The sequence below is a fragment of the Athene noctua genome, chromosome 2 (genome assembly GCF_965140245.1).
Source record: "Athene noctua chromosome 2, bAthNoc1.hap1.1, whole genome shotgun sequence".
NCBI lineage: Eukaryota > Metazoa > Chordata > Aves > Strigiformes > Strigidae > Athene > Athene noctua.
The window spans coordinates 43,014,220-43,031,176 of record NC_134038.1 but is presented as its reverse complement, the minus strand read 5'-3'; the positions used below and the strand labels follow the sequence as shown (position 1 = coordinate 43,031,176).

Genomic DNA, 16,957 nt, shown 5'->3' with positions numbered 1-16,957 from the left:
CACCATTTGCTGCCTTCTGTCCCATAGTTCTTTGGAATAATGTCCCTTTAGGCCAGTCTTTCTCTTGTAAATGTGAAGCAAAAGACCAAAATGGTACAAAACACCAGGCAGAAAAACCTCAGTTACAAAGAGCATTATCACTGGCATTTGGATCAGCCAGAACCAGGGCACACATCATAGAAAGTCGCCCAGATACTTAATCTGAATCAATTCTTCCGATATATAAATTGCAGAGATTAGAGATTCTCATGTATGGCATTCACATCTACATATCCCTTCCTGCTAAGGGAGAATACAGTACCTTAAGTTGAACACTCAAGTATTTCTCTCAGCTTATCCACTTTAGAAAGATGATAGAATTGCTTGTCTTTTGTAACATGTAACTTCAAAAATTTTACTGTTTAAATACTGTTCTTAACCTTATCATCTGCTTATAAAGCAAGATACTGATAAACAACTTGGGTTTTGATTATATTTAGATACATATATAATCTGATCATTTCCTCCAAGAGAACAGTGAAGGTTCTTTGTAAGTTCTTACATAAACAAATAATAAATCCCAGCTTGACTCAGAAATATGCCTTATTTCTCTAGCACTTCTCATACACGGTAAGGCTGGAAATCAGAATTACATGAGCAGGTTAGAGTTACTGTGAGAATATATTCTATTTTATACACATTTGGTTTTGTTTTAATAGCTAAGGATGCTATTCTCAGCATCCCTCAATTTATCGTTATTTGGTCAGTACCTGTCATGGAAATTAGCCTTGGAAAGGGATTTAAAAAGAAGGAAATCAAAATCACGAAGAGCTTTAAAGTCAACTGGGAGGCAAGGTCACATTCTGAGAAGCATAGATAAAAGCAGTGAAGCCAGGATCACTGGGAAGTGGAGGTCTCTGCTATCACCTAAGATATAAATTTTTTAAAAAGCAACAGATAGGTCCAAGAAGGGCTTTGAAGCTGAGGCCCAAGATGGTGTGTGAGGACAAAGGAGCAAGGAACAGAAAACAGGTGAGGGCAGCGAAGAATGAAGTGTTTCAGAACAGGCCCTGCCAGAGGGAAGCAAGGGCAGGCTGAGGAGGGCAGGTAGCCTGAGGAGCAGGCTACAGAGATGCTGGCTGCTTTGGCTTCATTGGTGTGGGTCAGGTAAATAATTTTGGGTTCCAGGGGGAAGCATGTATCAACCCTGTACTGACTCAGTGTGAAGCAGTCCATCATTTTCCTACAAGACAGGCTCCTTGTCAATCACAAAATTAAACCAGCTTCATTAGATATGACTTTTTAAATCAGTAGTATCTCATCAGTGGGTATTTTTTAAGGATGGCTATTTCACTTCAGCTTAAGCATGTTATTTGCCAGTGCATGCTAAACTGAAACAAACATTATTACAAACATCTTTTTGCTAGTTGAAGTGTAACATTTAAAAATCATGTCTGCTAAAAATCACACTCTAAGTGCACCACCCTGCCTAGGCCAGACCTATCAGCGCACTCATGGTTCAAAGAGGATATTGCTGTTATGACATAGTACAACTAGAAAAATATCAGAAAAGAGTAGTGAGGAAAACCAGAGGTATAGACTGGCTCCCAGAGAAGGAACATTGAACTTGTCAGCTTGGAAAAGAGATTATAAGGAATATGACTGACACCTACAAAACCCAGCAGTACAGTAGATGAGTATGGATCAATTGCTCACTTACTCTTCCAATAAGGAAAGCATCACTTGAAGCTGGAAAAAGCCACATTCAAAACGAAAAAGGTGACTTCTCATGCAAGAGCTGATAGACATGTTCTTTGTTAGATGGTGGGTCCAGGGGAAAGCTGGACAAGTATCACAAGGAGAAATCCACTGTCTTACTAAACAGGCAGAAACCATATGCCATCAGCTGCAGATGGCTGGGGAATGGGAGAGTATTAGGACGCATTCTCACATGTGTCTAGCCTTATCTGCTGAGGGCTGCAGGATATTGGGCTTGGATACCATAAAAGAACAACAACAGTTCTTATACAAAAGTATTCCCTGCATTTCACTTGAAAGGTAGTATTGTTTTCTTAAGAAGCATAATCATTTTCAAGATATTTGGCAATTCACAATTCAACTTTTATACACTCAGCATTTGGCTGTTGCTAAACAATTTGTGTTGAAAGATTTCTATTTTACTGCATTTTCAGTTTTGAAATACGAAGTTGAGGTAGCATCCTAATTGCAAATGTGGTTACACCCATATGAGTGCTAGAACTAGTGTAATTTTCCCCTGTATTTCTAATATATAAATGTCCTGACTAATGACAGTATTTAATGCTTTTGGTTATATCAGATGTAAGATGGTGTGTGATTCAGGATACAATTAATTTTAAGATTTTTTATGTTAAGTGGATGGAATTTGTTGTTGGATGGTAGCTGTGCTACTGTCACCTGAATGGTCAGTCCTTCTGCCTCCGAACTCCATTTTGCATATTTCCTACATGAAACATCTTTAAAATCCTGAGGACATCTTGCATCCTCATGAGATCATGAGACTGTATAGCCTTATTACCTAAAATGTACTGATGCAAATGGAATGAGACGGCACGGAAAAGCCCAGTATCCCAGCTTGTCAAAAGCGTACTCCTTGCAGAGGGCCTAAAAGCAGGGCAGGTACGTATGACACACTTCTTTCTAATACTCTCCCAGTGTCCAGTAGGCAGGCTAGCAGGTACGAAGAGATCACAAAGTCCATAATTATAATCTGAGAAATTCTGTCCCAGTGATGTCTAGGAAGGCTTTGTAATAGTCTTCAGAGAGACCTGGATTTCATGCAATTTACAGATAAACTCTGATTAAGCTAAGGATTGTTGAATAGTCCATCGCTCAGTGTTTTATGTAGGAAACCTCTAAAACCTTGTGCATCATCATATAAAGTCTCTACAGTAGAGGCAAGAATAAAATCTACACAGGGCAGCATCCTGTGATCCGCTCAACACTGCACCTTCCCTTCTCCCCTACCAATCTCCTATTCTAAACACCCTCCAACTCTCACAACAGATCAGCAGGTCTCCCAAATCAGTCTCTTTCACTTCACCACGATCTTTTCCCAGGTTATATCCGATTCTGTGCCCGAAGCAGGACTCCACACGAAAAAATCCTGCGAGCAAAACAGTTCCCTCTCTCAGCGCCCCGTCTCACGCACTGCCGCCCCCCGATGCTCTCCCCCCGACCCCTCCCCGGCCCCACCAGGCTGTGCTTTCATTCCACTCTCTCTGCCCGCCCTGTCCTCATTCTCTCCTCGTTTTAAGCCGTCCTGTTACTCCTGCCCAAGCCGCTACGCCCATACGCTTTGCTCAGGCTTTCCGCCCGGTGCATCTTGTTGCAGTAGCTTTGGCTGCAGATTTTAGTTGCGATGCCCGTTCCCCCCCCCCCCCTTTCTTCCCCGCTTTGAATCAAGACGCGACTGTTCCCCGTGGGGAGCCACCGAGAGCACCAGCAGCCACGTGAAGCGCGGCTGCCCTCCCACAGGCACCCCCAACTACCGCCCCCAGCAGCCCAGCTCCGCAGCTCGGCGGCCTGGGACGCCCACAGGCAAAGCAGGGTGCCGACAGCTGAACCCCCGGTCGGGTGCAGCGGCTGCTCCCTGAGCGGACACCCCGCTCCGCGCCCCGCCGGCAGCCGGCGCGGGTCGGGCCGCCCCCTCGGCCGCAGCCGGGCGGTGGCGGGGCGGGCCCGGCGCTCCCGGCAGTTCCGGCGGAAGGCGGCGGCGGGTCGGGGCGGCGGCGTTTGTCTTCCCGCAGGGATGGTGCAGGACCCGCGGGGACGGCTGGTGGCTGAGCTGCTGCTGCGGGTGGGGGCGGCCCGCAGCATCCTCTGCCTCTGCTCCCGCGCCTTCGTCGAGTGAGTAGCGGGCTCGGCACCGGGGGGGGTCGCCACCCAAACGCCGGTTCCCGCGGGTAGGCCTTGCCGGAGCGGGCCCGGCCCGGCGGGCGGAGCCTGATCCCTCTCCGGCTGGGGCAGCGGCTGCGCGGGCTCAGGCCGCAGCGCTCCCGCCCTGCCGCGGCCGCGGCTCCGTCGGGCGCCCCCGCCGCCCTTCTCCCTTCCGCAGGCGGTCGCGGAGGGACGCGGAGCCTCCCCGAGCCGGGCGGGAGGAGCGGGTTTCTCAGAGGGTGCTGCTCACGGGCCGGCTGTCGCAGGTGCTTCGGGAGATGAGGCTGTGGCCGTTACCGGAGCTTTTGATGTTGTAGCACGCTAAGCAGTGATTAGCTGAGGCTCTTGCAGAGATGAGGTGCCCTCAGCGTTGGGTGGTGACTGAAATGTTCCCAGTTTTGGACTGAAGACACTAAATTCTACGCACTTAAGCAGAATGTTTTGTGGGTCAAAAATTATTCCCGGGCATTCTGTATAGCAGCAACGTGTTCTGAACATCTCTCACGCAGGCTTTTCCCGTCAGGCTTTAAAGTGCTGCCTTTTTCATCTTTGCTTTGGGTGTTTAGAATCACAGAACTGCTCATATGGGAAGGGACCTTGAAAGATCATCTGGGCCAGCATTTTGTGGGAAAGAGTGGAGATGAGGTTATCTAGCACCCTGTCCAGTCGCATCTTGAAACGTCCAGCAATGGGACTCTACTATGTTCCAGGGGAGGTTGTTCCACTGAGTGATTGTTTTTACCATAAAAAAAAAAAAAATTAATGACGAACTTCTGTGTCAATGTCTCTCTTCATGTTCCAGAGATCGGAAATTATATAAACTGGGATTAAAAGGATTTTATGTGAGAGATGACAATGATAGTACAGGTAAGGTAATAAAATGTACTGTGCGATGTGATGTACAGTTATACTTGAAGTGATGTGTGGTTCAGTAGGACTTTGTAACTGCTAACCCGTAGTTCTTGTTTCTGTCTTGTTTTTCTGTAGTTTTGTTATGGGGATGGATGTGAATATTAACTTAGCACGTGTATAACTTTCACGTTACTATGAGCTTGATGTGGATGTTTATGTCAAACCAGGTGCATGGGTTAGAGCCCCACGTTGGGCATCAGAAAGGCTGTCATGGTTTAAGCCCAGCCAGCAGCCTAACAGCACACAGCTGCTTACTCACCCTTCCCCTCCCTGGGGGATGGGGGAGAGAATTGGACAGGTAAACATAAGGAGACTTTTAGGTTGAGATTTTAAAAAAAATAATAATTGAAATAATATCAAAATAATTATTATGATAATAATAGAATATACAGACAAGTGGTGTACAATGTGATTGCTTACCACCCTCTGACTGATGACCAGCCTGTTCCCAGCTGGTGAACCCAGAGGAAGGAAAATCCTGAAACCACAGTCCTGAAAGAGTGTGAGCTTCCTGGCCAACCCTCATCTATACACTGGGCATGACGTTGTATGATATGGAATATTCCTTTGGCCAGTTTGTGTCCATCAGTCTGGCTGTGCTCCCTCCCAGTTTCTTGTGCACCTGTGCAGTAGCAGGACATGGGAAGTTGAAAAGTCTTTGATTTCTTAGCAACAATTGAAAACATCAGTGCATCATCAACATTCTTCTCATACTAAATTCTGTACTGACTCCAAAACACAGCACTATTCTAGCTACTAAGAAGAAAAGAGCTCTGTCCCAGCCAAAAGAAAGATAATGCTTATTCCCATTTGCACAGATTTACCGGCTCACATATTCTTCACCTGATGCACAGAGCAGATTAGTTCACAAGTGCCTGACCTGCTCTCAAATCATAATTTCAACTTCCCTTGCTCAAAAATAATTATATAATGGGAGGTCTGCAAACCGTAGATGGTTGCCTGCTGCCTCTACCCAGCCTAGGACGTTAGTTGTTGCTGATTAATCTGCTGGGCCAAAAGCAGAAAAGAAGCAATAGCCCCGATCAGAGAAATTATGATTTACATGAGGAATCATATGAGCAGGACCAGTCAAGTAAGTGTCTCCCTACTTGCTTGTATTTTAGGAATAATCATAGTGCATGCTCTGGGAAATTCAACAGCAGTCCCTTGCTCCATCCTCCTGAATTCCCCACACGTGCCTATATGAACATAATTCCTTTGGTATGTGATTTTTCAATGCGGTCTTGGTAGTTTCAGCATTGTATAATAGCTTGATTGGAAAGGAAGGAGTCTGAACGGAAAGGAATGTCCATGGACACTGAGAATGAATAGCACAGGTCAGATGCAGGCAGTGTGAATGGAGCAAAGAAGGAGAATGTAAACCATGTTTTTGTGCCTATATGACTGAATTGTGGTGAGAGTAATTAGTTAAGAACAGAAGAGTCTTGTGCTGTGTAATAATTTGGCAGTAAATATATCATGATCCAAAAAAAAGATCTTGAATTATTCAGTTTTATCAACTCTCAAGAGTTTTTGTATTTCATAAGTTCCATCAATATGTCGTTCCTACTTTCTCAGAGGTACTTGTCATTTTATATACATATGATGTTGCTTAAAAACATGATAGGTGTGCAAGCAGTGTTTTGATAGTTGATCAGTTTTCTAAGATAATTGTTCTGTAGTTCACACGTTACATTTTTGTAAAATCATAGTATCTTTATTCTTGTGGTTTTTGGAAGATTTGTAATTAAACCAGCAGTTTCTTATATTTTAAGCTTACCTGTTACATGTCAAAAGAACTACTGTAAAGAATGTTCTTTTCCTATTATTAACTTTTCTGTTGTTTGCTAGGCATTATTGTAGTTTGCTCTGCAAGTTATTGAGGTGAATGTTTGTGGTGGGTTGACCCCAACCACCCACACCCTCTATCCCAATTTTTATTGCCGAGCATCACAGTTACACTGTATTGACTGTCCCTTCAGCCAGTTTGGGCCAGCAGTCCCAACTGTGTCCTCTCCCAGTCTCTTGCCCACCCCAGCCCACTCACTGGGAAGGGCAGAGTGGAGAAAAGAAAAAGTTATGATGCTGTGCGAGCACTTCTTGGCAATAGCCAAAATATGGGTGTGTTATTCATACTGTTTTAGTCACAGATCCAAAACACAATGCCATACAGGCTGATATGAGGAAAGTTAACCCCATCCCACCCAGACTCAGTGTAGTGTTTTGGCTGTTGAAGTTAGCTTTTTGGTTCTACTGATAGTTATACAGAAAATAAGATGCTTATGATGAAAATTTTAAATGGGAGAGGAAGCTTAAGAGGCAGTTGTGCTAATTTTTGTAGGCCTTTCTGTTGCACTGAGGTATCAGAACCAGGTTATATTCACCTAATATAATTTGTTAATAGGGGAGGAGAACCAGGTGGATACTAATCATGCTCTTGACCTGGAAGAAGTTGAACTAGACTCGGAGGCCGAGCTTATGAAGAGTATGGGATTGCCTCTTCAGTTTGGTGGGCAGTCAGCCCACAGGGACTTTGTGGTAAATCTTTATTTGCTTTATTTGTTCTGTTTACTTTACTTTGTGTTTCCAGAGGTAGGGGCATATGTGCTTCTCAGTTAGCTTTGAGACTGCAGTTCATGGAAATGTATCTGAGCTGGCTTCAAGCTGCCTGCCTTGCATACTTGTAGCAGCATACAGCACTGTCATCTGTGCAGTTTGTAAAATCCATCTGCCAGTTTGACTAAACAGGGTCAAGCTGTACTTCATGTTTTTCCATATCTATATTCACAGAATCACAGCATCATCATCTAGGTTGTAAAGGACCCTGGAGATCATCTAGTCCAACCGTTCTCCTAGCACAGTTCCCACCTACAGCATATCCTTAAGCTCCAAATCAACCCTACTCTTGAACACCTCCAGGGATGGGGACTCCACCACCTCCCTGGGCAGCCCATTCCAACGCCTAACAACACATTCTGTAAAGAAATGCTTCCTAATATCTAGTCTGAACTTTCCCTGGTGCAACTTGAGGCCGTTACCTCTTGTCCTGTTGCTTTCTACCAGGCTAAAGAGGCTCATCCCCAGCTCTCTGCAACCTCCTTTCAGGTAGCTGTAGAGGGCGATGAGGTCTCCCCTCAGCCTCCTCTTCTCCAGACTAAACACCCCCAGTTCCCTCAGCCGCTCCTCGTACGACCTGTGCTCCAGACCCTGCACCAGCTTCGTTGCCCTTCTCTGGACACGCTCGAGTCATTCAATGTCCTTTTTGTAGTGAGGGGCCCAAAACTGAACACAGGAATCGAGGGGCGGCCTCACCAGTGCCGAGTACAGGGGTAAGATCCCTTCCCTGTCCCTGCTGGCCACGCTATTGCTGACACAAGCCAGGATGCCATTGGCCTTCTTGGCCCCCTGGGCACACTGCTGGCTCCTGTTCAGCCGGCTGTCAATCAACACCCCCAGGTCCCTCTCTGACTGGCAGCTCTCCAGCCACTCCTCCCCAAGCCTGTAGCGCTGCTGGGGGTTGTTGTGGCCCAAGGGCAGCCCCCGGCATTTGGCCTTATGGAAACTCCTCCAGTTGGCCTCAGCCCATGGCTCCAGCCTGTCCAGGTCTCTCTGCAGAGCCTCCCTGCCCTTGAGCAGATCAACACTCCCACCCAACTTGGTGTCGTCTGCAAATTTACTGGGGGTGCACTTTCTACTCTTGCTACTTGAGATAGATAGTTTAGAACAGACATGGTAATGTTAATGCTCTGCATCAGGACAACTATTATGCTCCAATCTGAGCACGTGTGTTGACGCTGTCTGCTTTAACCATTTACCTTTGGACACTAATATAAAAAGCTGTTTTTTCAGATTCCCCTTGCCACCAATAAAGCTGGGCTGTTCCAAAGGCCAGGGATGAGGCTTGGGTGCTCTGCTTCCCATAGGGAGCTTTTGGCCTTTAGAGGAAGACTGTTGTTCACAGATGAGGAAAAGACAGTGGGATATTCACACTGACCACTTTATGAATACAGACCTTCCTGGCAGTGGCAGAATACTTTTGTGCAGAGCACTCCATGGTTCTGACCTGATAAATTTGTAAATAAATAGGAGAAACTTGTACATGATTTTAATTGATGGCATGTAAATAGACCTTTCAGACATCCAACTTCAAGACCAAGTATACATGCAGGTTTTGTTGCTATGTAGTAATACTGCAGTTAAGTTGAGTGAGAAAATAATGTATATTTTTACTAGGTTACTACTAAGCATTGTGCTTTGCACTGTGTGTGTTAACATGACATTATGAGGGATGTGGATGAAAGATTAATGCCAGTTCTCTGAACCTAACTTCTTTGTAGTCCACCTTACACGTTTGTCAATGCAGCAAAACTAGGGATTGCAGCTGATGGGCCCTTTGAAGTAATATCTGTACATTTGCACTCTTGCCCGTGTGAGTTGCCCTTCATCACTGCTGCCTTTTTACCTGCCAAACTTGATTTGGCAGTTCATGAGAAAATTTGGTAGATTTATCTGATAAAAACATCCAAGAAAATCAAGGGGTTTTTATCTTGTTTATTTAACTAACTCTCACTGAAACAATTGGAGCTGTATTTGATGAAACCAGCAAGTTACCTTAGTGTTTCCTTTCAGTAACAGGTTTCTGTCTTCTGTTCCACTAGACAACTGAAGTAGTCTGAATTTGTTGTAACAAGTGAAATGGTTGTATTGCACAAATTAAAGGGCCACCTGTTTGGAGAGGCTGTTTCCTTGTGTTTCTGTTAGCCAATCTGGAGATCAGTATGGGATGGGAAGAATATTACACCCCTCTTTTGGGTCAGTGTCTTAAGACATACAGATATTCAGCTGCAGGATTTACAGAGTTTGCGAGTATAAGGCAATGCTTTTTTGTCTAAAGCACCCAGAAATAACAATACCATTTTATTAGGCTGAGCATTATGTAATCACTACCCTAATAAGACACCTGAATGGTGTTTGCTGGCTAGGCAGATACCAAGTGACACTAAGGGTCAGCCTCCACAGGTCCTTGATATTACTGAGATAGTTTTTACCATTGAGCCTCAACCCAGTGACCCCTCAATTCGTGACCAACCTCCCTTTAGGATTTTATAGTGTTTCATGTAGGTATCTTTCCTTCTGAATCATTGAGCTACTAATGACTTCCCTCTCAGCAGCCCCACTTCTGTCTGTAATTCCACCTTTTTGTGTGTGTGTTTCTATAGACTTTATTACAGCTCTTTCTCACAACTTCCTCAGAAAGGGTTATGCAGCGGGGCCCTGTCAGGCCCATAAACCCTACAGCCTTTTGTGGGGAGAAAGCTAATAGCAGGGTTGCAGTGAGAGGGAGGGTTTCAATGGAAACAGAAATGTGCTTGGAGAGATGACAAGAAAAGACTTTATATATGTTGTAGACTTCCAAGTATATTTTTCTATTATATTTTAGGCAACAGAAAATTACAGAAAGAGGAGTAACATGAAGACTGTGAAAAAGAAAAAGAAGAAGAAAAAAGAGTTGCAACAAAAACATGAGGATAAAATGGTGCAGGAATGCCAGGATAAAGTTTGTGGTCGTCATATCCAGTCCATTTCTGATGATCAGGCTCTAGCTGCAGAACAAGATGAGAAGAGCAGCAAACATCAAGTTCTAAGTAAAGGAAACTGTGAAAGTTCAGAAAGTCTTGCAAATGAGGCTTTACCCAGTGAACTTAAAGGAAAATGGGAGAAGTACTGGAGTGAGTACGGAGAGGGCCTTCTTTGGCAAAGTTGGCTGGAGAAACATCAAGAGCTCTCATCATCTGAGGCAACCACAGCCTCTGAGCCTTGGAATAATCTAGACACCAGGGAAGAGTGGGAGCAGCATTATAGTGAACTGTACTGGTATTACTGGGAACAGTTTCAGTACTGGACAAGTCAAGGATGGACTACTGAGAACTCACACAGTGACAACCTGGAAGCTAATGGGGTTACCGAGGAGATGGATCTTTTGGGAAAAATGGATTTGGTTAGCCCAGGGGCTGAATGTAGTGATGTGCTGAGCTTGGAGCTGTCTCCCTCTAACACCAGAAGTGAGGAAACACTCCCTTCAAGTCCTGAGCTCCACAGTGAAATAATCTCTGGGATTTGTAATTTAAATCTGAATCTGGAGGAAGTGGAGCAGAGCAGTGCAGCTCTAACAGTAGCCCACCAGGGTCCTCAAGAGCATAGGTCATCTGACAGTGAAAGCCAGAAGGAGCCATGTGATGGAGGATCCAGGAAAAGGAGTGCATCTTGTGAAGATAAAAGTATTAACCAGTCAGGTAATACAAAATCAGCTAAAATTGATTCTACCAGAATTTCTGTACGTGGTTATATATAACAAACAAGGACATGTCTGTATTATGCCATTTTAGATAAGTCAGTCAAGTATTGTGTGGAATGATTGCATGCTTGATTCCATTTTCTTCCCTCTGCTTGTCTGGATGATCTCTCTCTAACCTGTATATTGAATGTGTTCTTCAGCCAGAAGTGATTTTAACAGAACACGTACTTCATAAATCTTCAAATGCACTACAAAAAGTGGTGAGAGAGAACTGTTAGTGCGTATTTATCTGTTTATCTTAGTATTGGTATTGCAACTGTGTTCACTGATAGTCTAAAATTAACAAAAACTCAGGTTGATGTTCTCATGGATGTGACAGATTTTAAGAACGGCTTTTTGAGAAGTTCTGGGGTTTTTTTATTTTTGCCTTCTGTCTAAAAATGCCATACTTAAAAATAAGCTCTAGTTCTGTTGTACTGTGTTACTGTGGACCAGATGTCTTTCCAGCGTTAAGGTATCGACTAGGCAGTGAGCTGCAGTCATTTCTACAACCCCAAATTCATACACTCACAGATAGTGTTAACAAGTGAAAGTGCCAGGTAATGTAGTAGTATGGTGAAAGTCAGTGGCTGTGCTTTACACTACTGGAAGAGCTTCTGTGAGGGAGGTATGAGACTGGGCTGGAGATGTTTTTGCCAGCCAGTTCAGCATGCAGAGAAAGTAGCCATCTCATTTGCCTGCCAGTTCTTTCTGCTAGTGTTCACTGTAAGCAGCAGTGTTTCCTAACTGTTGTATGGTTTCTCCTGATGAAGCGAAGCAATGAAGCAGCTCAGGACTTCAGTTTGGTGGGAAACCTCTGAGTCTGCTGCTAGTGACTTTCTAAGGAAGGAAGAGTCAGGTGTGATCCCATCTTTATCCTACAGTAGAGTTGGAATGGCAGAGATGAAAGGAAAATCTTTCCAACAAGAAATGAGAGTGAGTGTTGGAATCCTCTCATTAAATGTATGTGAATATCTTTGCATAGATAATGAAATGGAAACAAAATCTATGCACAAGGAGGGAAATGTTTTGAATTTGTACCTTCTAGGCATTTTATTTTTCTTGAACAGCTGAGATAATTTGAAGTTGGTCATGCTTAAGATTATTAACTCTACAGTATTAATTAATTAATACTGAAAGCTTGTGTTAGTATGTTGTCCCTCAAAGACAGGTAAAGATACATGTGTTTGGCACTTGTGCCTTATTTGTAAAGTTCGGGTATGTACAACAATCTAAATGTAGCTGTAGACGTACTTTGGGGACAGGAAGATAAGGAATTAATTTATACAGAAGGAAAATATGATCTCATCTATCATTTTTTAGGTTCACAGGGGCCATGTAGCTCAAAATCAAATGACAAAGAGCAGTTGCTGCATCATGACCAAGATGAAGATGAGGATGAAGAACCTCCTGAATACAGACATGCCAAAGTTAAGAGAAGGCAAGTCATGAAAGTTATGAGCTTTTTTTCTCTAGAAGCCTCCTGATTTATAGTAACTATCAGATTGGATTGTGAGTTAAAATTTCAGTACAAAACCTCACTGTCTTCCATCACTGGTTATCTTTACCTGGCAACAAGTGGTGGATATTTCTCTTCCATTGCTTTATGAAAACAATGTATGGCATCAATGACTCTGCAAGGTGATGGTACTGTTCTTGTGCCACTGAAGTATGCAAGACTGTTAAATTGAATAGGATAACTTGCTTATATAGGTCTAATTAGTGTAGATGATACAAGAATCACAGTAAATAATTTGTACCGTTTAACTGAATTGTATGCTGCCAGTAGAGTGCTCAGTGCTATGACAATCATAAAATAGCAATCTCTGCCTTGTCATAGTCTTTTCTTTCTTCTCTAAAAATTTATAGCCTCAAAGATATGAGATGGCTCTTCCTCTCTAATAAATTAACAGACTCAAAGGTGAAGGGATGGATGGAATTATTATCTGCTAATCATGTAGCTTTGGTTTTGTTCTAATATTTTGCTATTGCCATAGCATTAATAATAGATGATAATATGGATAAAAAATGATGAAGGTAATTTGGAAATAGGGTGAACAAACACTATCTTCATCATTTCCATGTAGGGCTTGATATTAACTATTTTAAGAGGTCATTCAGAGTAGTTCAAATAATATAACCCCAACAGAAGGACATAGGTCCCTAGAATTCGCTTTAAAAAAAAAAGTATGTGCTCACGTATATGAATGGTCTGGTGTTATCTGCCTTGCTTGGTTTCAGCAGTGTGTGGAAGAACTTTCTGAAGCCCACATTTAAATGTTTTTTATATGTTCCTTATTGGTATATCTGTAAAATAAGAGTGGTTTTTTTACACTAACTTTGTCATCTGTGTTTTTTCCTAGCCATGAACTGGATGTGGATGAGAACCCGGTGGAAGATCCTGAGGAAACCTGCTCTGTTTTGGGTTTCAAGTGTGGCACAGGACAAAAGTAATTGCTTGTCAGCGTTTCTTCATAGCAAGTCAGCTCTCTCGTTATTATTCAAATAGACCATTCGTTTCCATTCCCATTTTGTTAAACTTTTGAAGATGATTCCAAAAGTTAGTCTGTGCTCTTAATAAAACTGTCATCCTTTGGCTAGAGAGAGATATGCAAAATTACAGAAACTAATAAAAGAATAAGAAAAATGCTTTGAAAGAGAAGTGTGACTCTAAGGTATTTGCAGTTGTGTAAATGTTAAATGGCTGGTCAGCAACTTAAATTAGAGCTTAAAGGCTCTGACCATGAATGGTCCTTTCAGTTTGGAGTCTGTGAATTGAGATCATTGTTTATAGCTGTTTCATACTGGAATGAGGTTGCTTTATACTAGTAAAATATTGCTGTACTAGTAAAGTGTTGCCAGGGTGTTGATCAGGGAAATTTCATTTTTGGCGGCATGACCTAAAGATCTGGTGGTTGGTGCTGTAGAAGTAACATCACAGGGCACAGGTGGACTGTAGCTTAGGTCTAGCACTTCTGCAAAATTCAGGTTTTTTTAGTACATATATATATATATATATATATGTTTCAAAGAAGAGTGTGTTTTGTAGTTGACAGTCTCTGTTCTACTTTATAAAAATTATTTAAGTGGGTTGCCTGTGTTTGTTTTTTTAATTTTTAAATTGCATTTCCCAGGAGACAAAAGTAACTGTTTTGGAGATTCTTTACACCCACCAAATATCTTCTTACTAATATCTTACTAATGAACATATTTTCTTAATTTTCTATTCTTCAGCGTCATCTGGGAAATTGTTTCCACCTAAAGTTGTACACCTATTGGAAAAAAAAAAATTAAAAAATCTAAAACCAATTCAGGTAAACATTTTCAAATAAAAAGTTATTTAAAAGTTTTCATGAAGGTGTACATTGTTTTGCAGCCACATCCAGTGACATATATATTTTAAGAGTGGAGCAAATGTCTCGAAATAATTTAGTCTAAATAATTTTCTGTAGGCATCAACATTCATGTTAAAGCTTCCAGATTGGAAATTAACCAATTAAGTCCTTTTTAAATTTTTTTTTTATTTTTAATTTCAGGTATGGTGGCATTCCAGATTTCACCCACCGAAGTGTGCAGTACTTGGAGAAGAAAGCAAAACTCAAGTCTAAATTCTTGGATATGCGTAAACCAAGGAAGAGCAAAAACACACACATCTTCTTTACAGAGGAATCTGAAATATCTTGCAAAAAAAATAAAACTTTGAAGAAGGTAGGTTTTTTAGTGTTGCTGTAATTCATAGATTTTTCTGCTCCTTTAGCTGTTGTTGAATTATGAAAATGAAAAAGAATAGGTGGCATTTTTTAGGTGTCAGTTCACTGCTCTTTATTCTTTCGATTTGGTTTGGGTTTTTTCCCCTGCTTTGGTGAAGAGTAGTTAGGTTAGGGTGGGTATGGAAAGGTGTTGGTGGACTCTGTCAATCTATCAAGAGGAATGTGAGTTTAATTCTGAAGTTACGTGAAAGTCATTCCTAACATCCGGGTGCATCATTCCTTTAGAGGTGGATGTAGGTTTCTATAGTTACTGAAAGAATCTCTGATTTTAAAATGCATTTGAGGACATTTGTTAGTACTAGCATTTCAGCAGTGAGAGAAAAATGTTTGTAAAGGTTGGTGTATGTCGTGTAATTCCATGTTCTTAGTAATTTGTATCAATATTTTGGCTTACACCTCTACGTGCATTTATTTGCACCTAACTTCATACTTTTTTTTTTTTAAATCAGAAATCAGTCATGAGTAGAAAAACTTGTTCACTGTAGATTTTTCTTAGTTGAGTCACTTTAAAATCTGTTACTGCAGATATTCAATGTTACTTTGCTTCTTCTGGGATGCTTGTCATTCCCTAATGCCAAAGTGCAAAACTCTGTTTCCTGGTGGTGACAGGACATACTGTATTGAACTCCAGTTCCATTGCTGTAATTTTTGATCAGTGGCTTGACCATTGCTGTCTTGTACTTGAGGCCAGTATAGTTCAAGGTCAACTTCTATTATGTAAAAAAAAAAAAAGTTCTAAATTTCCTCAGACTTTCTGGTAAGGCATGGCCTAGTGCCACTCAGAGCAACTGTAATGTAAAAGTGAGCATCTGCTTATGCCTTTGAAGAGTTTACACTGGCATCTGCCCGTTGGTTAGGGTGTAATATTGCCTGCTGTGCAGCAGAACCCTTTAGCATGTGGTGCCATCTACATCTTGTACATGAGGCAACTAATGTATGAAGGTAATTTTACCTGTTTATGCTGACCTGAAGGGCAGAGTACAGCATCTCTGAATGCAGATCGGAGGAAAGATATTTAATTTAAAAGCAGTAGTCCTGGTTACCTGTGCTGTGGCAAGTCTGACTATTTATATTTCAGATACTACTTGAGAATTATTTACTTTATTTATCAGTCATTTTTGTGGAGTTTCTTGTTTGCCAGTAGCTAGTATCTAGTTCCCAAAGACAGCTTGTTTACAAATGTAAAAAAAGGAGCACAGTTAATTCACTTCCTGAACGTTTTGACTCTGGATATTTTACTTTTTTTGAAATGCATATGGTCAAGAGTTCATGCGTGGCAGGTGCTTTTGAACTGTAAGGCTTTTTAAAGTGTGCTCTTGGTAGCTGGTTAACAGGACCATCTAATCATCTGATATTTGACAATTGCAGGTGGAAGAGTTCCTAAAGCGGGTTAATAAACCTGGGGAGGAAGCCCCATCCCAAACAGCCTCCCCTTGGGGTAAACCAGAGGCATCGTCCGCAAGCAGCAGCGACTTGGAAGATCGGGAAAGCGTTACTGCCACACAGACTGTGACACTGAACGCTGAAAACCAAAAGCCACCGTCTTCCAGCGTGGCATTCACAGAACCTGGAGGGAGTAACCTTGAGGAGGACGCGCTGCACGCATCAGCGAGTGGCTCCGATGACCGGGGCGTGGGGAGGCAGGAACATGGCCGCGGGCGGCAGCTGGTCTCTCTGGATATTCCCGATTATCTCCAGGCAGAGACAGAGGATATCAGCCAAGGTACATCAGTTTCCAACAAATTGGAAATGAATTGGCAGTGGGCTGTTAATACTGCCTTCCCAAATTACAGCGTTGTGTGGTATTTATTTATTTATTCTGTTTATTCAAAGAGACTCATTAGGTCCAAGGTAAGGCTGACTGAGAGCTGTGCCAATGGAAGTAACTTATTCCTGGGCCACCAGAATCCCAGGTCTTGTCTTTAATATTGGCAGTTTTTCTCCATAGATAAACAGTCATTGTTGATCCTAGGTGTGATCCAGCAGGTCTCCAATTCACACTCTTTTTCCCCTGTAAGGATGAGGGTGATCAACTTCAGGTAGA

The 16,957-nt window shown here is 42.4% G+C and overlaps 1 protein-coding gene across 2 annotated transcripts in view; it reads left to right on the top strand.

The window, feature by feature from the left end:
- Positions 1–3,735: 3,735 nt before the first annotated feature.
- The window catches only part of TGS1 (trimethylguanosine synthase 1), a 29,867-nt gene continuing 16,645 nt past the window's right edge, over positions 3,736–16,957 (top strand). For both annotated transcript variants that reach the window (XM_074898940.1, XM_074898941.1), the window contains exons 1-8: positions 3,736–3,867; positions 4,700–4,764; positions 7,214–7,347; positions 10,250–11,102; positions 12,467–12,584; positions 13,507–13,593; positions 14,680–14,851; positions 16,282–16,636. In XM_074898940.1, the coding sequence (XP_074755041.1) occupies positions 3,770–3,867; positions 4,700–4,764; positions 7,214–7,347; positions 10,250–11,102; positions 12,467–12,584; positions 13,507–13,593; positions 14,680–14,851; positions 16,282–16,636 (1,882 nt within the window). In that variant the 5' untranslated portion in view covers positions 3,736–3,769. The remainder of the gene's footprint in view (positions 3,868–4,699; positions 4,765–7,213; positions 7,348–10,249; positions 11,103–12,466; positions 12,585–13,506; positions 13,594–14,679; positions 14,852–16,281; positions 16,637–16,957) is intronic.